The 22,513-nt window shown below is 39.9% G+C and overlaps 2 protein-coding genes across 9 annotated transcripts in view; one reads left to right on the top strand and one right to left on the bottom strand.

The window, feature by feature from the left end:
• Positions 1–3,056: 3,056 nt before the first annotated feature.
• On the top strand, positions 3,057–10,251 carry hnrnpm (heterogeneous nuclear ribonucleoprotein M). 3 transcript variants are annotated; one of them, XM_046857949.1, is made up of 16 exons: positions 3,057–3,270; positions 4,481–4,653; positions 6,163–6,215; positions 6,844–6,851; positions 6,953–7,046; positions 7,157–7,414; positions 7,511–7,664; positions 7,779–7,828; positions 7,910–7,970; positions 8,109–8,210; positions 8,305–8,346; positions 8,589–8,660; positions 8,744–8,842; positions 8,926–9,512; positions 9,602–9,653; positions 9,879–10,251. In XM_046857949.1, exons 1-16 carry the CDS (start codon positions 3,206–3,208, stop codon positions 10,040–10,042), a joined length of 2,034 nt encoding a protein of 677 aa, XP_046713905.1. In that variant the 5' UTR covers positions 3,057–3,205; the 3' UTR covers positions 10,043–10,251. The 3 variants fall into 3 exon arrangements, with proteins under 3 accessions (XP_046713905.1, XP_046713907.1, XP_046713908.1); XM_046857951.1 differs by lacking the exon at positions 8,305–8,346; XM_046857952.1 differs by lacking the exon at positions 6,163–6,215.
• Positions 10,252–10,995: 744 nt separating this feature from the next.
• rabgap1l (RAB GTPase activating protein 1-like) overlaps positions 10,996–22,513 on the bottom strand; it is a 110,554-nt gene continuing 99,036 nt past the window's right edge. For 3 of the 6 annotated variants that reach the window (XM_046858401.1, XM_046858404.1, XM_046858405.1), the window contains 7 exons: positions 18,044–18,136; positions 14,237–14,347; positions 14,052–14,156; positions 13,735–13,818; positions 13,516–13,587; positions 13,103–13,300; positions 10,996–12,701 (listed from right to left, as the gene is read on the bottom strand). In XM_046858401.1, the coding sequence (XP_046714357.1) occupies positions 12,567–12,701; positions 13,103–13,300; positions 13,516–13,587; positions 13,735–13,818; positions 14,052–14,156; positions 14,237–14,347; positions 18,044–18,136 (798 nt within the window). In that variant the 3' untranslated portion in view covers positions 10,996–12,566. Of the gene's footprint in view, positions 12,702–13,102; positions 13,301–13,515; positions 13,588–13,734; positions 13,819–14,051; positions 14,157–14,236; positions 14,348–17,503; positions 17,943–18,043; positions 18,137–22,513 lie in introns of those variants that run through there. The other 3 variants (XM_046858403.1, XM_046858406.1, XM_046858402.1) reach the window with 2 other exon arrangements.

Genomic DNA, 22,513 nt, shown 5'->3' on the forward strand with positions numbered 1-22,513 from the left:
ATTTCCTTGATGTAACTTTGACCTTAGATCCAGTTATTCCAGATGCTAAGTCGCTAATGTCGCCATACAGTGGATCGGATAGTATTCTGACATGTCTTTCTATCAATTTCACCAGATTCACGAACGAAGCTCTACGTTCGGTTGTGTCTGATATGTCAAATGCAAGGGTTCTCCATCACTCTCTGAGCTTGAATGGAAACTCGGGAAGATTGCCCTGATGTTACTCGGCATATCCAATTCCTGCATGTACTGTAGTTCCTCCATCATATTACAACAGCCGTGTAGGACAAGAGAATAAGCCTGCAGAGCACCGACATCTTCAGTCTTTATTATAGGCCAGAACAAAGCCCTTTCTATGTATGCAGCAGCTGTTTTGCTTTAGCATAGCCGTACTCAGGTGTTATGTGAAGGCAGCTACGGACCAGCTCCCTTGGCTGACCCCTAGTGAACTGCTCAAGGTAGTATAAATAGTCACTGTTACTAGCCTTCTCCTGCACTCCCTGTTCAAATGCTCTCATAAAGGATATATATTGCAGCGGATCTCCATCAAATAAAGGAATATCTCTGGCCGGCAATGATGATAAGCGTTGTTGTTGGACGAGGGCTGATGTGATTTCATTTTGCCTTTGCATAACTGTAAGGGTTCTTCCTACTGCCTCAGGTCTGTTGGTTGAATATTAACTTCCCAGTATATGATGGCTTTGTCTTTTTGGAGATGTCCACTCTTTAGGTCTAGTTACGAGGTGTTGATCAACTCCCTGTGGCATCAATTATAAGGATCGTTTTTTTAATGGAATTATATTCTGGACAATATTTGAAAGGAATTTTATATTGTATTCACAACCTTTCAATTAGAAGGCCAGCTAACAACTGAGCTACTTCATGCATTAAGTAATGTAAAGCATTATTTGATGTTACTAGAGAACATTACATTAAAGTACAAAAGATATTAAAAAGAACTGAAATGCATAGATTTGTTTACTACAACACAAAGGTAATTTTAGAGAAAAAGCGTCGGGATACATGTCTAAAATGTTGCAAAACTTTTGTTGTCTAAATATATAATTTTATAGAAAACATTTTCTTTATTAATTGTTAAGAACAGCTTTAGTTTAGGATTAGTGTGTTAGAAGTGAGCTAACATTTCTGGGTAATGGTTGTTTTTTACACACTCCTCAACATTGTTTAACAGATCTCTCTCATCTGGCTTTGCTAAAATATACATATTGCTCTGCACAATTTTTCCGGAATAGTAGTATATTTTTTTAGTGCAGTAAATAAAGACCGGTGTGCATCATCCTCACTGCAATTTGTTGCTGCTTGAAATGTGTAAAGCTAATGAAACCTAAGTGTTATCTGGCTTATTATAAGCTTAGCAATATAATACAGTGAATGTGTCGTATTTACTTTATCCAAATAAGACGGGAAAAAACAATCTAAAACAACCATTTTTTTATGCATTCAACATTCCTCCAAAAGAATATTGTTCTAATAAATAGCTCACAATGTTTTGTAATCTGTTTTATTCTCAAGCCAAAGGGTCCCAAGCATATCCCATATACATCATATATAATTGTATAGCATTCATTAAAGGTTAATTTGTTCTTTTTACACCATTTCCATCATTTCCAACCTTGTTGGTTTCTCAAAACATCTACAAAGTGCTTTATTATCAGAATTACTGATTTACATTTTAATATATATATTTTTTTATATGTTTTACATTTTTCCCAATAGTCTATTCTCTTCATTTAATACCTTTCCTCTTGGTGGTGCTGCATCCAGGAAAATATTTTATGTTAGAGTTTCTATTCAATCATATTTCAACCATCACGTGTTACCACGAATTAAATTCGTATTCTGAGAAACCACTAAATTAAACAAACAGAATCTATACAGGACAACGCTAACAATACTTCTTCTTCTTCTTCTTCTTTCTGGCTGCTCCCATTAGGGGTCGCCACAGCGGATCATCCGTCTCCAGACCCCCCCTGTCCTCTACTTCTGCCTCTTTTAAACCAACTACCTGCATGTCTTTCCTCACCACATCCATAAACCTCTACCTTGGTCTTCCTGTGGCTCAGCATTCTCCTACTGATATACCCCATGTCCCTCCTCTGCACATGTCCAAACCATCTCAATCTCACCTCTCTCAGCTTGTCTCCAAAACGTCCTACATGCGCTGTCCCTCTGGTAAACTCATTTCTAATCCTGTCCATCGTCGTCACTCCCAACGAAAACCTCAAAATCTTCAGCTCTGCTACCTCCAGCTCCACCTCTGGTCTTTTACTCAATGCCACTGTCTCTAATCCATACAACATCTCAGGTCTCACCACAGTCCTATAAACTTTCCCTTTCACTCTCACAGATACTCTTCTATCACAAATCACTTCTGCTATCACTCTTCTCCACCCACTCCACCCTGCCTGCACTCTTTTCTTCACTTCTCTAACACACTCTCCATTACTTTGCACTGTTGACCCCAGGTACCTGAACTTCTCCACCTCTTCTCTCTGCAACCGCACCCCTCCACTGCCCTCCCTCTCATTCACACACATGTACTCCGTATTACACCTACTGACTTTAAATCCCCTTCTCTCCAGCATGTACCTTCACCTCTCCAGGCTCTTCTCCCCCTGCTCACTACTCTCACCACAAATCACAATATCAATGCTAACAATACTAATAATTCAATTCAATTCAATTTATTTATATTGCGCTTTTAACAATGAACATTGTCTCAAAGCAGCTTTACACAGATAGTGGTGATCAAAAGTGAATATGTTCAATCAACAATAATAGCTTACATACAAAATTAAATAAATCCAAATACATTTACAATAATTAAATACATAAACATGAAAAAAATTAAACACAACCAACTGCAGAGGAAAGACTTATACAGTAGTAACATTGCAGATATAATTATCCTAAAATTTCAGAAACTGTCTCTATAGGTTTCTATTGTCGTGGCGTCACAATGATGTGAATCGATTCCGTGACTCGTTCACTCGACTCACCAATTTCCCAGCATACCCTGCGATCTTCAAATATCCATTTCGTCGCTCCGCCGCCATTTTATCCGTCCGGCACAGGCAGCAAGTGAAGCAGACCGAGTGTGTCCGCCTTGTTTGACGAAAATAATCAGCACTATTTTTTTTTGCTTATTAAACCCAGTTATTTTTTTCCCCCCGCGTTCGTTTGCATGTCAGGAAAAGAAGAAACGCCGATAATGTCGTCTGAGACCGCACCAGAGAAACCAGGCCAAGGGTAACGATTACAACGCAAACTGCTCTTTGTCCATTTTTTGGCAATTATTTTGTCAATTATTACCGAACTAAAATACATTTGCAGTTTAACCATCTATATTTTTAGATTAGATTATTGTTTTTAGCTTAACTTTATTATTATTTGATTTTGCTTGATTAGCATGAAAATAGCTAGCCGGCTAGTTTTGCTAACAAAGCCGATGGTCTTGTTTGGGCCTGTGGAGATTCGCGGCTTATTTAGAAGCAACTCGAAACAAAAACGGTGTTAAATAATAATAATAATGTCGGATTTTATAGTAATTTAGATTTGTAGCTTGTTTAAGAAAGATTATGGTATACAGTGCAATTTTATAGTCGTTTATAATAAACACTGATTTAAATGTGCGCTAGCTGACTAGCCGTTACTAATAACAACGGAGTGGTGTGTGTGTGTGTGTGTGTGTGTGTGTGTGTGTATAATCTGCAAAACAGAACTAATCACACATCCTACTTTGCCTTAAATCATTCTAAACAGACTATAATGTTGGGATCAAATCTTCATTCAGATGCGTCTGTGATGGTATCTGTCTGTGTTTTTCAGCATTGAGGACCCATTAATTCTGACCAAATCACCTGGTCCTTTAGCAGAAATGCACTGTTGCCTTGCAGACTCATTATTTTACCCCCTTTCACATCCCTACAGGAATCAACTTACCAGTTAGATATTTCAGACTTTGTACACTTGCACTTTGGTTAGTCAGGTTTAGGGCTGGAAAGTGGTGCAGTGAAGCATGGTGGAGGTTTCGTTGCGATTTGAAAGCTGAATTTCTGCAAATGGAGATTTTGTCAGGATTAATTGCATTGATAACCTACTTTAGTGTAGAGGAAAAAGAGTGCTGGAAGTAGTTTTGGCCCTTACCTCAACATCAGAGGATCTGGGATTACATGAAGAGACAGAAGTATGTTAAGCAGACTTTGTAGGCTTCATGGATTGCTTTTCTGAAAAGGGGGGGAGATTGAATAACCATGTGTGAAAATGTGTGCCAGATAGGTAAGGCCCAAATCAACTCCCAACTCCAAGCAGTAAAAGCTTTTCTCCAGGTTTAATTTTCCCTAAGGAAGAAGGTAGATTTGTCTGATTTGATGTTTCACATGAAATGTATTTTTCTGTTATGGGAAGTGGATACAGATGTGATCCAAATAAATTTAGTGCTTTTTTTTGTCCCCTGTAGGAATGCAGTGAATGGAAAACCCGGCCATGATTCCCGGAAGGAGAGAACCTCCAAACGTGGAGGCGGTAGATTCGAGCCGTATGGCAACCCCTCCAAGAGATACCGGGTTTTCGTGAGCAACATTCCCTATGATGTCAAATGGCAGGCGCTGAAGGACTTGATGAAAGAAAAAGGTATGGTTTAATGGTGTATGCTAATGGGATGATTTTTTTTTTGGTGGAGGTCCCACTTGAGGTATACTTTAGAACAGTGAGTATCGTAGGTCGATTAGCAAAACCTCGTCAGGTTGGTGCTGTTTGAAGGCAGCTGTGTAGCACTCAACAGCATGCAATTGTGGTTGCGGTTGTGCACCGGCTTAAATTAAGACCGGGGGGAAAAAAAGGAAGAGATGTACATTGACTGGCGAGCTTTTCTCCGAGCTCTGACGTTTCTTTTTTGCATTCGGGTTCGGAGGCGCTCATCGTGCACCATTGTTTTTGGACCCTGTAACTCTGACAATTGAGCCAGGATCTTCTCTAGGATTTCCTTTTAGTGCCAGAAGAAAATGGGACCTAGAATTATGTTGAAGTACTCATAAAATGCCCAGTGCAAGAACTGAGGTAGTTCTTAGGAGCATAGGTTTTATAGAGGTTTAAAAAAAATGGTGGCTGCTTTTTTTTTTTTTTTGTTTGTTTGTTTTTTTTCTCCAGGAAGCCCCCAGGGCTTGTGGTGTGCCAGCATGAGGAATGAATTTCGTGTAAATTGGAAATCTGTTGCTTGTAGAATTAAATTGCATTCTTTTTTTTTAGGTATGCCAGAGCGAATGTTGTCACAGCAGATCTTCACATTGTACCTTTGCCTGGAAGTGTCAGTTTTGTTGGGGTACAGGTCTACAGAGCAAAGCAGCTTCTTAAGCTCTTCTTTTTCCACATCTGAGCAACAGGCAGACCATCAACTCGCATGGTTGATCTTGTCGGGCATTACAATGTTTTTTCCCTTTAATTTTTTTCTTAACTAAATGGAAATGTACGTGGCTGCCTTTTAGGTGTTAACAATCCTTTGAAGATTTAACAGCAAGTTTAAAGGCCTCTACTGGCATTACTTGGCGATTTCCTTCTAGACAAAACTGTTTGTTTGGTCTCAATTCTGAGTTCTCCTTTAGGTAATCATGGTGCCATTGCGGTTTGGGGATGCAGTTGATACGATATTGAGAACTGGCTTGTCTGTCAAGACAAAACATGCTCTGTATAAATGTGTTGACTGGTTGTACAGGTAGCTCTCTAATTGTGATCACTTTGAAGTTTCAAAACTGTTGTCAAGTGGAAAAACACCCAAAAGGCAATGTGTATATATATATATATATATATATATATATATATATATATATATATATATATATATATATATATAAAAAAAAAAAAGATCTTAAGGATGGATCGCGAGATCGTAAATCTTATGGTCATTTATGGTGTCGAGGTTTTTTTATTTTTTTTTTTAGCAAGAACAGCTTAAGAAGTATTTTTTGATTTAAAGACTGCAGCTTGCTTCATGTAGACCTGTACCAAAATCGTGGTGCTTTGGGAGAGGCTCTGGACTAGAAAGCTGAGCTCACTGTCATTGCCTGGTTGTGTGTCTGCTCTAAACTCCCATTGTTTTCTCGGCTTCTCTCCCTTGGTGTGTGTCGTCTGGAATCTGATTTGTAGTGGGTGAGGTAACGTACGTGGAACACTTAATGGACGTGGAAGGCAAATCAAGGGTAAGTGCAAGAGACGAACCTCCATTTGTCCGCTTGAGTTTTCTTACATCTTTCAATGTTGGGGCATTCAGACTTTGGGTTTGAGAGTTCGAAAATGTCACCATGGGTGAACTAATAATTATAATTTTTTGGCCGAATGTGGACGCTGACTGTGGTTCAGAGCGGAGCCACAGGGGGTGGTTTCTCAGCTCCAGGCTCAATCTTCGTTCGTGTGCTTTCAGTCCCATTGTGGGCCGCATTCTGAACTTCTGTAATTTATTTATTTATTTTTTTTTAGTCTTACTGAGGACTGAAAGTAGTGAGTGGTGTTCAGTAGATAATGATGGTTTAATATGGTTTCACCGAGTCGTAAGTGCGACGTAATAGATACTTGCTCATGGAATATTTTTGTTCTGGTTGTCTAATTTGTTTTAAGCTTCTGTGTTTGTTCATTAAGTGGAATGAGCTCAAGTTCTGCAACTTTAAATTATTAAAGAACACCACCAGAGCAGTGTTTACATATAATAAGTGCATTGAATGTTTTTATAATTTATTTATTTTCCCCTATACATGCATTACCATCACTGTTGTCTAATTGTTGCCTCTTGTCTGTTTTGTGCTCTTCTTGCCCATGGGACACGACCTGAAGGGTTGCGCGTACGTATTCCTGTTTGTTTCATTAAACTCTCTTTGGTTTTCTGCATTATTATTATTATTATTATTATTGGAAAGCCTGATTGTTCTTATTGATTTTGCAGGGTGGTTGAGTTTAGAACTGAAGAACTAATGAAGAAGGCTGTGGATAAAGTCAATAAACACAACCTGAATGGACGTCCCCTGAAAGTGAAAGAGGTCATTTTTGATTACTTTCATAACCTTTTATTTATTTTTTTCAAAAAAATAAAGATTAGTTGTAGAATTTGGTGTAACAGATTTTTGTTTGCTGTTTGTACTGGCTGCAGGACCCAGATGGAGTGATTGCGCAGCGTGAAGCCCACAGGGCTCAGGGTGGTGGTGGAGGACCTCCTGGTGGTATGGGTGGAGGAATGGGTGGTGGTATGGGTGGAGGAATGGGTGGTGGAATGGGTATGGGACCCGGACCTGGTGCTCCCTCCATGGTCAACATCCCACCGAGTCTCATGAACAATCCAAACATACCTAATGAGATCATCCACGGCCTTCAAGCTGGCAAGATTGGAAGCACAGTTTTTGTGGCGAATGTAGGTTGCCTTTATTAAATAGATGTTTAGTCCGTGTTCAAAGACACGCAATTAAAACTGCTTAAGTTCTTACTGAATATGGAATTTCTTTTTCAGCTTGATTATAAGGTTGGCTGGAAGAAGCTGAAGGAGGTGTTCAGCATGGCCGGTGTGGTCATTCGCACAGACATCCTAGAGGACAAAGATGGCAAGAGCAGGGGCATGGGGACGGTCACCTTTGAAATGCCCATTGAAGCCGTGCAGGCAGTGTGTATCCTTTACAAAAGTGCCTGATCTATAAAACAGGAAGTGTTTCTTTTGTTACGAATGTTGTTTCTTCTTTTGTCTCCTTTTGAGCGTCTCAATTCTTCTTAACTCGCTTTAGCCATGTTCAATGGTCAGCTCCTCTTCAATCGGACCATGCATGTTAAACTGGTGAGCAGTCATTTATGCCTAGTTCTTTGTTTTTATTTATTTTTTTTTTGAGTGCGTTATAAATGGTTTTTGTCTCCTCAGGATGAGAAATCTATGCCCAAAGGTGACTTTGCACCTCCGGAGAGACCACCTGCACTCCCCCGTGAGTTATACTATAATACCCGATCTTTTAAACCCCAACTTCTCAGCCGTTTTATTTAAAATGAAGTTGCTCTGGAGAAGAGCGTCTACCCAAAAACAGCAGAAATTAAAACTTTTTTTTTCTCCCGGTGGAATGCAGGGGGTCTGAGTGGTATTGGTCTAGGATTGGGGCCCGGTGGCCAACCCATTGATGCTACACAGCTGAACCGTGGTGGTGGGATGAGCAACATGGGACCTGGAGGTAAATACATCGTACTTTTTCTTTTGCTTGTTTGACAGGTTTTCCATACTTCCCTCATCGACACCTCACTCTTCATTCATTCATGTTTCTGTAGGAATGGATGGGATGGGATTTGGTGGCATGGGTAGAATGGGAGGTACGTTCACTCCATCAGCCATACTTCATTCCATGGTCAAGTTTACACGGGAGTTACCAGTGTACTGGTAGAGCTAAACTAGTATGTGATTATAGATGTACTGCTGGATGAACAATTAGTTCATGGAGTTAAAGGGAAAATACATTGAGACTGTAACTCATTTCGAGGATTGAGTTTATGTAGAACTTGATGTACTTGTTCTGAGTTATGTGAGAAATTACTATTTCTTTATCGCTCTTCAGGAATGGATAATTTCGGCAGCGGAATTAACAACATGGATCGTTTCGGGCCGTCTGGAATGGGGAGGATGAATGGTGAGATACAGAAGTATGCAGTAAACGTTTGATGGGTTTTCTTGCACCTCTTCCACAAACTGAATTTTTATTTGTTTGGGTAGACATGGATCGTGGAATTGGTGCTGCCTTTGACAGAGAATTTGGTGGCCGCAACGAGATGGGCATGTCCCGTAATAACTTTGGAGACTCTTTTGACAGGGGTATGTCTCGCTTACCAATGACTCTAAAAATGTTTAAAGTCGGTTATTAGAAATTAAAAGTACGAAATATCTGCTTTTCGTAGGCAATTCCATGGGCATGGATCGCATGAGTTCTGGAATGGACCGGCTCGGCACCAACATGGATCGCATGGGCAGCTTGGACAGACTGGGCATGGATCGCATGGACCGTGTGTCTGATCTGGACAGGATGGGTTCTGGTTTCGATCGAATGGGCTCAGGCATGGATCGACTGGGGCCCAGCATGGACAGGCTTGGATCAGGCCTGGACCGTATGAGCTCCGGCATGGATCGCCTGGGTCCATCTAATTTTGATCGTCTAGGCCCATCCAGCCTGGAGCGCATGAGTTCAGGCATGGATTTTTCCTCACCCCCCATGGGCATGGACAGAATGAATTCCGGTCTCGACCGCATGGGGTCCAGCTTCGACCGCATGGGCTCAGGCGGGTTAGACCGCTTCCCAGCTCCAGGTATGGACCGCATGGGTTCCAGCATTGACCGCATGGGCTCTTCTGGTGTAGGAGGACAGTTCGATCGAGGTGCAGATATGGACCGGGGTAACTTTGGCAGCTTCGGTGCAGCAGGAAGGGAGCAAGGAGGGTCAGGAGCTGGAGCTAATGCCAGAAAGGGTTGCCAGATCTTTGTCAGAAATGTAGGTCATTTAAAAAAAAAAAAAAACTATCCCCCATACACTTAAAACCATCTCACTCAAATATACTAATGTTCTAATGTTCTCTGCAGCTGCCTTTTGATTTTACCTGGAAGATGCTGAAGGATGCTTTCAATTCCTGTGGTGAGACTTCATCTTCTAAAAGCCCTGTACTCTAAACCTAAATACATAAAAACTTATTCTTTAAAGTTTCATTGGGACCAAATATAGTTTGTGTTACAACTACAACTGACTAACATGCAACAGCCAATCAGCTTTGATATTTCTGTCCAATCTGAAAAGTTACATTTGTCATATTACAATTTAACAGGTACAATATACATGTTTTCACCATTTTCCGTACCCCAGGTATGGTGCAGTACGCAGACATTAAGATGGAGAACGGCAAGTCCAAGGGTTGCGGCGTGGTTCGCTTCGACAGTCCCGAAACGGCAGAGCGTGCCTGCCGCACCATGAACGGATATCGGCTGAATGGCAGAGAGATAGACGTGAGGATCGACAGGAACGCATAATCCATTGACCACATCTTACTTCTTCCTCCACGGAGCGTTCCATGATTTTTGTTTTTTGTTACGTTTATTAGTGCAAAACTGCAGTTTTAGTTTTTGCTTAATACATTTTTAGACTTTTTTTCCCCTTCTTAGCCCCTCCTCTCCTTTTATCCTGTGATTGTCACAGTTGACCTTTGGGTTAAAGGTTTGACAATAAAACCTCAAATGTTGATTATTGTTTGGGTGTTTTGAATGTTTTTGTGTACAACTGCTGAAGTAAAGTTTTCATAGGAAAAGTTTGCTTTAAGCCTCTGAATATTTACTTTACAAACATACAGCCATAGAAGCTTAATTTTCTGATCACTATTCCATTAAAAAAAAATTCAATTAGGGGCATCAGTTGCTTCATGGTGTATATACTGTTTCAAATGGGACTTCATTCTTGTCCCATGTCTGTTTTCTGCAGAATAGAAATTCTAATAAAATAATGAGCTCTGTTCAGGGTTTGTAAAGTAAAAAAAAAAGTTAGGCCTTAATTGGATGGTAAAACCTGTTTACAATGTAATGCCACCTCTAAAGCTCATTGAAATGCTCCTGCAGCACTTTAGAATGTTTTTGTTTTAGGTTCCATGGTGATGTTTGTTTTGCTAGTCCAAAATTGATTCAGCCAATCAACTGTTATTGGTTTGAATCTCTTCTGGATTGGGCTTTGGTTTTTGGAAAAGAAACACAAATAGATCTATGTTCACTTCTTCCTCTTGCCTACTGACAACAGTGCGGCTTCAGCAGATGAAACCACTATGGGGTACGCATGGTATTACGCAAAGCCCCTTATTTTTGTTTGATTATTGGATTATTCCTTTAGCTAGCTTCATGCTCAAGTGATTTAGAAGCTCACACTAACAAAGAATTAATCACCTGAGTGACCTTATATGGACCATAAAACAATGAGTAAAAAAAAAAAGAGCCAAACATGAACAAGAATCTACATTTATTTATGACCGTTATCCTGGGACATAGTGGAGAACCTATACATCCCATAATAACCACTTGCTGAGTCTAAACTGCTCAGTAGGAACATTTTGTGTTACAGGCGATTAAACCAACCGTGATCTTTTTGCAGAGAAACGACCGCGCTTGATAACGGGTTCATAAACAGATTTTGGCAACAAAACAGCAGAGAAACACATTTTCTTCTTTTGACCACAGTAAAAACGAACTAAAAAGGTATTCACGATAAAGACGTCTTTGTTGGAACGTGTTATATCAGACGCAAATGGACATCATCAAGTCATGGGTGTGGTAGTGAGGGGAATGTCTGCAAAGCCACCTGGCTCCTGCTATAGGTAAATGTGCTGTTTTCCTATAAGTGGCTGAATTTAACTTAAATTGCACATAGAACAGGAAGGAGTCTCTGCTCCAAAACCTCTCATCAGACTTCAGCCACCGGGAGAGTAACAGCAGTAAAATGAACAAAGGAGGAATGTCATTTCGGAGTTAAAATCGTTTTGAACATCGCTTTATACTAATAATATTTACATACTAATAAATCCCCCCCCCACCAAGAAAAAACAGCAATCTTCTTAGAACTGTACAGGATTAAAAAAAATGTTATACACATGACAAAAAAATTAAAATGAAAAAATGATATTACTATATAGAAAAACTGGAAATCTGGCTGCAGTATTCCCCCCTCCCCCCTCACTTTATATCTCTCAAATAAAAATAAAACAAAGCTACAATTGCAAAATACAAACGTAGATATCTTCAGAGTTTAAAACCTTATTAGTAATGCTATATTATTCAGGAATTCCACCTTTAAAAAGTATAACAGTCAAAGTAGGTAAGTAAGTTACTGCAGTACTGAAAACCGCCACTAGGTGGAAGTGTTGCACTGAGAGAGAGAGAGAGAGAGAGAGAGAGAGAGATTCACCACTCCTGCTCAATCTGCTCCTATATTCCTGTCTGCTCATCTTCTGATGACTCTGGATAAACAGGACCTCTGACTTGTGCAAAGGAGCGATCACCTAAAATGAGACGTCATAAACATACACCTGACATCATAATATAGGAAAAAAAATAAAAGTGATTTGTTTGGCATTGGGGTTAAATATATAGTAGCGATATTTCCCAATTGGAAGTGTAATGTAATTCACGTGATTTGTGCTTAACGATACTCAATGGAGGTTTTTCTGTAGTGTAGAAACGGCTGATTTTTCTGCCGGAGAACCGAAAAAGCTGCTCCGGTGGCTGATAACTTTCCAAAACTCACCCCATTAACTCACTATGTTCGTGAAACCTGTTCGCTATGTGCCTTCATGAAACAAAGGCTGAACTGTGTTCTAAGGGTCAGCAGTTCAGGCGATTCCATCCTGTTCACTCGTGTCTCTCTCTCTCTCTCTCTCTCTCCATCTCCCCCAGTGTAAGAGGGAATACTGCATCACTACATGGGGTTTAGTAGTGTTCAGAAAGCCCGGTCCTTTCCCCTGCTTGCTTTAGGCAGTGGATCTGCTCCTTCCTCCGCTCACTGAGGCCTGTACGAGTCCTACTGCCCTTCTTTGGGCGAGGAAGGTGCCTGACTACTCGCTGAGGTCTTTAGAGACCCCAGGGTTTTACTGAACCAGGAGTTTTTGGCAGCTTGGACTTCAGTCATCAGCACTCCTCTCTGATGTTCCAGCTCCTGGTTAAAGATAAAAAGAAAAAAAAAAAGCTTATAATCCAGAAAAAGAAATAAAACACAGGACAAAGCAGGTAAAAGGTTGCCTTTTTACTGCCTTTAGAACTTCAAGAAGTTCTTCAAATCAAGTTAGACAGAAAACTATCATCTCTTTCTAAACACTATATGGACACAAGTATTATGATTATTAATAGCAAATGGAGACAATGTCAAACAGGATGCTCAAGAACCAAATGCCTTTTGAGTTTTTAATTAATAGAGTATGAAAATGAGCTGTAAGTCCTTCAAGCTTCATAATCAAACATCAGCATCATGTACAGTGTAGCAGAACAAACAGAAGAATGCACACAGTTCACACAATCTGTGTGTGTGTGTGTGTGTGTGTGCGTAGTCTAAACCCAGACCTGGATCCTGCACTTGGCCTCCACCAGCTGCAGTTTGGTCTGAGCGAGTTCCAGCTCCAGTTCCCGCAGCTGAGCCTTCAGAGAATCCTTTTCCTCGTCCATGTCAGAGTCGCGGTTGTCCTGCGTCACTGCGGGGACCTGCAGGGGCCCGTCCTTACTGAACACCTCTCGACATCGCTCGCACGCCATCACTTTACTCTGAAACGAGGCCAATGAAGGAGGCTGAGATCGTGGATTTCAAGTAAACGATACTTCAGAAGGCGAGATTATAAACTTGTTTGGCTAATTTAATTAATAAATAAACAAACCTTTTTTAATTTAAAGCAGAAAAATAATAGAAATGGACAAGAGTTCAGTGTGCAGCCAATACGGTTATTCAGATTCAATATGGAGACCATAAGCAGATGATTTACCTTCACAATATCCAGCTCTTCCTTGGTGGAAGCCTGTTGTTTCTCCAGCCTGGTGCTCAGCTGAGAGCAAATCTGGGAAATGATATTGAAATATTAAAGATCGTATCAGCTTTCATATCAGCTCATCGTTTCTACCTTCGCCTCAAGACAAACGACATCATTTCAGGATCTTTGACATTTGTGGAGACTGAGGATTCGCAGGAACGGGGGGAACGCTACCTGCTTATACTCAGCGATGATGGCCGTGGTCTTCTTGATCTCGGACTCTGCTTTCTCCAGCTCTCTTCTAAACACCTCCTTCAGCTACGTAATAAAACAGAGATGCAGAAAAGTCATGTGATGATGTAATGGCGAAGAACTCCACCCTGAAAGTATCGATCGAGCTTTACCCCCTGACTGACACTGGAGACTCCTTCCTTTAATCGTCTCCTCACAGAAAACTTCAACATGTCAGATATTTGTATGTGTTTTTATTTTTTGTTGTCTATTTGAATGCATGTATTAGATGATGTGTAGCTTCTATAGTTGATATAAACCTGGGCTGTCTCTTCCTCCTGTCTTCTCTTCTCCTCCTCGGTCTCCACCAGCCGCTGCTTCGTGCTCAGCAGCTCTTTGTTCAACACGTCAGCCTTGTCCTCCACCTAGACACAAACACAGCTCTGAGCGTCTGAGTACCGAAGCTAAAAAATCTACCAGAACGTTCCTAAGAGAAGAGGCAGACCTGGTCGAGATCGTTCCTCAGCGCGATCTTGCTAGTGACCAGCTCGTGGGCGAGGTCATCGTTCTCCTGCTCCAAACGCATGCTGGCTTCCTGTAGCCGCCGGTTCTCCCTCTGGATGAAAACACGCAAAGGTGCACACCAACACACACACACACACACACACACACCTCAGTGTTATGATTAAGTACTTAAAAATACATTCTTACACATAATAACATAGGCACGAAATACACAGGGACGATTAGAAACTTTCTGAAGTGAGGTCAAAATCACAAATATGAGCCGCTGGGATGGTGACAGCTCGTTAAGCTCGTTAATAATTTACGATTTAAATTGAGAAATTCAGCCGCGCTTTCACAGAGACAAGGCTAAATCATGCTAGCTTGCATTTCTCCGTGCACTTTGTGTTTCTTTAAAGAAAAAAAAAAGATTTCCGAGACGCCACACTTCAGAAAGTTTGCGCTTTTTTTTTTTGCAGCTTTAGCAGTGAGGTTTGATGGTCAACAGGGTTCACAGGCTGGTGACAAAAAGTGACAATAGTAGAAGATAGCAGGCTAAAGCTAAACGTGCACATGAATAATATTAAATAATAATTAAAAAAAGAATCCATTTCACTTGTTTGTATGAACAACGCACAAAAGCCAACAGTCGGCGCTTCGCAATGAACAAATAGCAAAAATAAATCTACAACGACGATCCTGCTGATTGGACATTCCGCTCTATATCTCCTCTCTACACACAGTTAATAATTATCTAAGTAAAAAACTACATTGAGGAAATAATTAGCAGGACCCCACTCCCCATTCCTCCCCCACTTCACTTCCTGATTCCATATTCAACGCGTACAGCAGCGTGACACAAGCGGCACAATATGATGAAGCAGGACAAATAAAAGCTGTAGCACATGAGACTGAGCTGTAGCTGAGGATAGAAAGCAGCATGCAGTGTTTTACTATGGATCCAGGATCAGAAGTTGGTCTTCATACATTTGTAGCTATAGGGGTTAAGGGCCTTGATCAGGGGCCCAGAAGTGGCAGCTTGGTGTGGCTGGGATTTAAACTCATGACCTTTGGATCCAGATTCCAATGCTTCGAACACTAATCTACCACCATCAGAGGATGTGGACTGAAAGAAACCAAAATCAGTTTTCCTACATTCCTCAATTCCAGAATCTTTTCCATAAATTCATTCATATTGAGTAAGTGCTTTCTCCAGACACAAGCTGGTTCTGGAGATCCCAGGAACACTGTGTATGTCTCAGGAAAACTCCATGGATGGGAAAGTCAATCGCACACCACCAAGTTCATACACAACTTCATTAAATATTTTAGTAAACATACATCATCATATCTACAGCGGGTCAAGTAAGTATTGAACACGTCACCATTTTTCTCAGTAAGTATATTTCTTAAGGTTCTATTGACATTAGCTTTTTATCAGATGTTGGTAACAACCCAAACCAACACATACAAAGAAATCAAACAATAGATGTGGAATGACACGTGAGGAAAAAGTATTGCATGATTGCATGATGATTGCATTGGTTACAGAAGGATTTCTAAACTTCTGAATGTTCCTCAAGATTTCTGATGGAGGAGTGTCATTTCTATAACTTCATTTATGGACATCTTTGGTTTGATTTCTTTGTATGTGTAAATCGAATGGGTTTGTTACCAACATCTGGTAAAGATTTCAGGTCAATAGCACCTTTAGAAATATGTGACGTGTTCGATACTTATTTTACCTGCTGTAACTGTAGAGTCATAGTAATTACCCAAGCTAATATTTATATACACTGCGGGGACAAAAGTATCAGGACACCTGATTTTTCAGCCGGCGTTTAAAGTTTGAATGCGTTTAAAGTTTTAAATATTTCCACTGCATCGAACACAGAAAACTGCAGAGGTCTAAATTAGAAGCACTAATTAGCATTCCGACATCACAGCATGAAGTTGATCTTTAATGGAAACCTGTAAACTGCTGAACGGTTATGATTTTGTAATGAACAGATGTCAGACTTTGTTACAGGCAGATTTGGTCAAATTTGCAATTTTTTGTTTTCTAATGTTCGTCTTTTCACTTCATGTCGCGTGAAACGTTTCACGAGTCTCACTAATAAAATTTGATGTTTTCATCCTATGGCGTATGTGTATTCCCATCAGACCAACACACACATTATGGAAAAGATTCTGGGAAAGACTTTTATGACAAATCGCATTTATCTTCGGCTGTAAAACCACAAAGACGCAAAAGGTACTAAAAAAACATGATATTAAAAGCTTCTATTTTGAACTATTGTATAAAGAAGAGCAAACAAGTAATACACGGAACAAAGTCTGGAATTTTGTGACAACACTTTGCGTTTTTCTGATTGTGATTCTGCTTTTTAAAAACAGTAGCAGGGTTCTCACAGGTGGTTTTGACCAGGAGGAACCGGAGAAGAACCTACCAGTTTTCCAGGACGCTCGTCTGAAATGTGGTGCACTGAATACCATGTGAAGTCTCTAACTGCATTGTGTTCTTTTGCACTGTACTGTATATCGATTGGGGAAACTAGAACTGAAACCTAAAGACGCCTGCAAATTAAAAGTTTTTTGCGTCTGCATTCTCCATCTGAAGTGAAGAAGAAGCTTTGTGTGACGCTATCCACTCCCTCTAAGTGCTCTCACATGATATACATGATGCCGGACATTCTGCTTATCAGGAACAGGAAGACTGGTCATCTGATTTCCATTTCCACCCCCCTGACACACACACACACACACACACACACACACACACACACACACTCTCTCTTCCTTGGTCAAACCATAAAGATCTCTGTGCCATAGAGAGTCACAGAGTTCTCCTCGAAACCAATGTACCCCCCCCCAAAAAAAGTGCAGGAACAGGAGAAGTTACAGCAGAAATGCAGAAGAAAAGCTTGTGGTAATAGCTAGAGAGAACCGCTGGGGTTTTAGGGCTTACCTTACAAAGCGTTGTAGACCTACCAGTGTGACAAGACTACACGATCTAGCACTAGAAAAACGCACACCTCAGCAAGACTCTCCTGCAGAAAACAGCACCGCTCCCTCTTTGGGTGAGTAAACAGGGTGAGTGAGCGAAGCTCATTGGTTACGTGTGTGAGTGTTGCAGGAAGTTAACAGGAAGTCATGAAACGGAATTCACACACAAGGTCCAGCTTGCATCGAAAAGGTCTTGCTTAAAAAAGGGTGAAAATGTGCTAACGTGAGAAAGAAAAAAACCTCATGCATTCAGGGAAACAGTTCCGAAGAAAAAGCATGTTTATTGCATGAATACGAAAGAAAAATAAATGAAAACCAAACAAAAATAAAACGCAGCGCCGTGAACAGAGACACGAGCCAAACAAATGTGGAGAAGAGAGTTAAATAATCCAAACGCTGCATGTTTTTATAAAAACAATTTATAAATAAATTAAAATAATAAAGTATAATAAAAGAATCTGGATCACATTAACGATCAACATTACAAACGTAGTTCTTTATAGTAGCTGCTCTGGGAAACATTTCTGTGCTTTGCTTAGAAATAAAATAAAAATGATGTCAGCATTTCAGTCAAAAAGGTAATTCATAGAATAATAAAATAAAATCTCTGTGCACTCAAACACAAGAACAAGAGTCTCTCTTTTCCCCGTGTGCTGTGTGTGCCATGCCATGCTCGCCGCAGATCTCTAGGCGGTCCTGAACTGGGATACGGCAATGAGATGAAGGTGAAGGCAGGAGGTGAGGATGAGTGTGAAGAAGCAGGGAGAGCAGTAAATATGGTTCGAGATGCTATTTTGCCTACCTGATATCTGTCAATAGGGTCCTCCTGTTGCAGCTGGCTCTCTCGGAAAGCTTGGTACTCCTTCTCAAACTTCTTCAGTTTCTTAGTTGGCACCTGAGGACGGGGTGAGAGAGTTGAATGGATACTTGGTGCGAACATCTTGGATTATGTGCGCATTTTAATACACGGTGAAGGAGGACGAATAACCATCTGACATGAAGAGAAGAACATTGGGATGGTATAAGACCTCACACCCAATAAGTTCAAGCTGTTATTCATGGTCGTGGTTCAAAACTGAACACTAGGATAAAGTAGTGCTACAGGATTATATTTATTTGAATGGGTTTTGATTAATTATTTGTGCGGGTGTTAATTACTTAATTACTAATGACGAAGCTGTTGTGTGTGAACTCCTGGTAGCTTTATTTTTATATTTCCTATTCTCATCTTCTCATTGTGCCTCCACTTATTTATCAAAATCACCCTATTCACCATATAAGTTCCACCAGATGCAAAAACCCCTTCATGGAGCTCTGTAAGTTCATTAGTAAATAAATAAATAAATAAATAAATAAATGAATTCCAGCCTGGATTTTCCTTTCAAGTGACCAAATGTATGTAAAAGTGATGTGGATGACAGAAGTAGGGAAGATATACTGTATAAAGTCACATTTTGAAGAAAATCAGTGAGACTTAACACCCAGACTCAGTGCAAACATTTAGAATATATACAATATTATATACGATAGTAAAAATCCCAGGCTTACGAAACAAGGCTGGAAAAGTCAGGTGTCCCAATGCTTTTGTCCATATAGTGTATATGTAAGCATGCGATGGACTTTGTAAGTACCGTGATTTCCGGACTATAAAGCGCACCCATATATAAGCCGCACCCACTGAATTTTACAAATATTTTTATTTTTAACATAAATAAGCCGCACCTGTCTATAAGCCATGTCTACACTAATGTACTTTACACAGGCTTTAATGAAAGACACGTTAAACACGGTGTAACGGGTGAAATATGTTGCGCTTCCTTCAGGAGCATAGCGGTATTTTGGGAATAGCCTGCCGCCGCATTTTTCCAGTATTACTGCATGTGTGCAAGACCGAGGAATATATCCTTATTATTTTCTAAAGCTCATTTCTAAGTTTCTTTGACTAACCCGTAACGCTGTTGCCAAGAAAAATAAAAAAGCACGAGTTTTGGAAACCTGTCTGTGCTTATATGATTTCTGTTGTAACTGGAGTTAGCGAGCTCTCCCTTCACCCAGACTCAACGCGTTACAACGGCTTGTATCTAAACAGTAGCCGACAAAGGAAGTCATTGTTCACTGTGTTCCTCCTTCCTTTAACAACTATTTCTCTCGGGAGTTTATCTTTTGGCATCGTCATGCGTTTAAAAATCACCCGATGGAAGTTTTTTCTCCCGATGTCGTGCAGCTCAGAACACAGGTGAAGTGCGTTTTTTCGTTTCCGTTCGGAAATTTTATTGGTCTAATGTTATGGGGTTCAGTTTTTTGGCTTGAAGTTTGTGAAACCGGGAAAAACCCAGGAAAAATCCATAAATTAGCCGCTTCGTTGTTTAAGCCGTGGGGTTCAAAGCGTGGGGGGAAAAAGTAGCGGCTTATAGTCTGAAAAATACGGTAAATCAAAAGATACATAACGTGTAATGACCCCTTTTGACTTTGTGGGGACGTGTGTTTGGTGCCTATGGCAAAAACAGCAGTGTTAAATAATAATTAAATAAATAGGGGGAAAAATTTTCAAACTGAATTTTAAAATAAATAAATTACAAGATTATTTCCATTGGATAAAATTGAAGATTAAAATAGCATAGAACATGTGTGTGTGTGTGTGTACATTTATTATTATTTTTATATCACGTTGTTATATAGAAAGGAGATACGTCAACTAGTATCATTACTTCCGACTTTAAGCCGAGATCATTTTTCATTAGAATTCACAGGCGAAACATTCCTCACATTCTTCGGATATTTCTTTGTGATTGCCGACGTGACGCACAACAAAGTGTGAACATTGCAATGAAAATGAGAGACTGATCCTCACATAGGAAAAGAAAACAACAAAAAAAACAACAAAAGAAAATATAACGAAAAGCCACAACTTGTTTGCTCGGTTTCCCCCGCACTAACCGCACGTTACACACGTCAGGTGTTTCAGTAACTCAGCGCTTCAATGATGAAATGTTACACCCACAGAGACTGCTCGAGCTCTCCTGGGTTCTTAAAGGCGGAGTGTGTTGCCAGAAGAGAAGAGCTGCTGTTGTTACTATAGCATTCAGAGGGGAGGAGCTTTCTAAAGCAACACCAACAGAGCTGGAATCTGGGGCAACACACACACTACCTGCATGACTGCTATTAAAACCAGCCTCACCAATTCCTGTGGGTTGTTTAGAATATTTATCCTTCTGTAAAAACATACACAAAGAGAAAAATGCACTAGTGAATGTGAAGGTCATGAGTTCAAATCCCAGGCATGCCAAGCTGGATAAATCCACGTGTGGTTCTTTCCCAAACTTTTGGACAAAGCTGAAGGCGCACAATTGTATAAGAGGTATTTAGATGTTCCAGCATGACAATGCCCCTGTGCACAAAGCCAGCTCCATGAACATGTGCTTTACATCGGTTGGACTGGAAGATTTTACATCAGTACCCGACTTTACTAACACCCTTGTGGCTGAATAAATCTAATTCAGCCACAAGGGGCTTCTAGATTATCCAGACTATCATTCTTTACATATTTATACATTTATTACTGTTGTGCTGTCTTTCCATAGAGCATCACACAAGAGATCACAGAAAACATCGTTTCTGTCTGTGGACATCAATCTACAGAACTCCTCCCTCTGAGTGTTAAACAGCTGGTCCATGATATTAAATAGATAATATAGACATTGTAATAGATTTTCATGAAACACTTGTATAATGTTAGTATCTTGGGCACTTTTGTGCATTAATTTGAGTATCTATCATCTATCTATCTATCTATCTATCTATCTATCTATCTATCTATCTATCTATCTATCTATCTATCTATCTATCTATCTATCTATCTATCTATCTATCTATCTATCTATCTATCTATCTATCTATCTATCTATCTATCTATCTATCATTGTAGTCTAATTTTTCTGCCATCTGTTTTACTGCTGCTACACATTTTATTTCACTTAATATATAACTTAATATGTATATTTATTTAAATGCTCCTATTTATTTTTTATTCTTTACTTTAAACAACAACCCAACAAGTTCCCTATGGAATCAATAAATCAATATTCTGATATTTTGGAAAAAAAAATCAATTGCTTCTTTTTTTTGGTTTCTTTTTGTTTTGTTTTTCGAGTGAACAGTTAAACCAGTTCAACCTCAACAATGATGAAACTATAATGAATATTCAGTGCCACCCAGGTAAGGATGTGTTACAGGTTATTAGGAATAAATTAATAGAGAAAAACTTAATTAAATTCGTGTTTTATTTCTGTAACGCTGCTTTGTGAACGATGTCCCCGTTAAAAGCGTTAATTAAAATGTTTAAAGGTGCAGCACAAGGCAAATTCACAGAAATTATTTTAAACTTTCTTCAAAACAAAAATCTAGCTACATTCTATGTCCGAATGTTTGTGGACGGCTAACGATAAAGTTTATATTATGAATTTTATTTCAACATTCTGTTCCACATTTACAGTTATAATGAGCTACTGTTATTTTGTGGAGATTCGTTCAGCCACAAGGGTGTTAGTAGAGTCAGGTACTGATGTAGATGAGATGAGGAGGCCTGGGGTGCAGTCCAATTTTTATCTCAAAAGTTTTGAGGTCAGAGCTCTATAGCAGGATATATTCATGCTGGAACAGGTTTGGATCTCCGAGTTTGAGTAAAGGGAAAAATGAATGCTAGCATTTTAAAAGACGTCCTATATAATTTTATAGGAATTCGATATAGCTGGAAAAGTCAGGTGTCCCGATTATTTTGTATTGTATTTATGGCTCATTATATTGATAAGTTCAACTGCCTGTCTGCTTTTTTATGACCGTTATGCCTCACAGCACCATCTTACAATACAGTGTGTAGGTTTCCCTTTAACACATAGGCCCTTATGAAGAGATCCACAGAGACTCCAGTGTTAACACATGCTAACAAGTGCTCTTGGGAATCTACTCGCCTGGGCCTAGTTTTGCATACAGACTTCGCTATAAGGGAAACAATGCTATGGTGAGACGTAATCTCTGGGTACGTGGATAGAAACCGCGAGAAAACCAGGAGGTAGTTTCGAGTGCAGGCTGATGGAGTGAAACCTGACACACCCACATGCAAAGAAAGTATCCAAGACCCAGTGCTGAAGAAAATTCCTGTTCTAATGCAGAGTATCTTTTCAGGGTTGAGTACTGAAATAGGTCTCGAGGAGTAACGACTTGTCGTAAAGGGGAAGTGGTTAGAAAGCTGAGAAAGAACAGAGATTGGACAGGG

The sequence above is a fragment of the Silurus meridionalis genome, chromosome 9 (assembly GCF_014805685.1).
Source record: "Silurus meridionalis isolate SWU-2019-XX chromosome 9, ASM1480568v1, whole genome shotgun sequence".
In the NCBI taxonomy this organism is placed as follows: Eukaryota; Metazoa; Chordata; class Actinopteri; order Siluriformes; family Siluridae; genus Silurus; species Silurus meridionalis.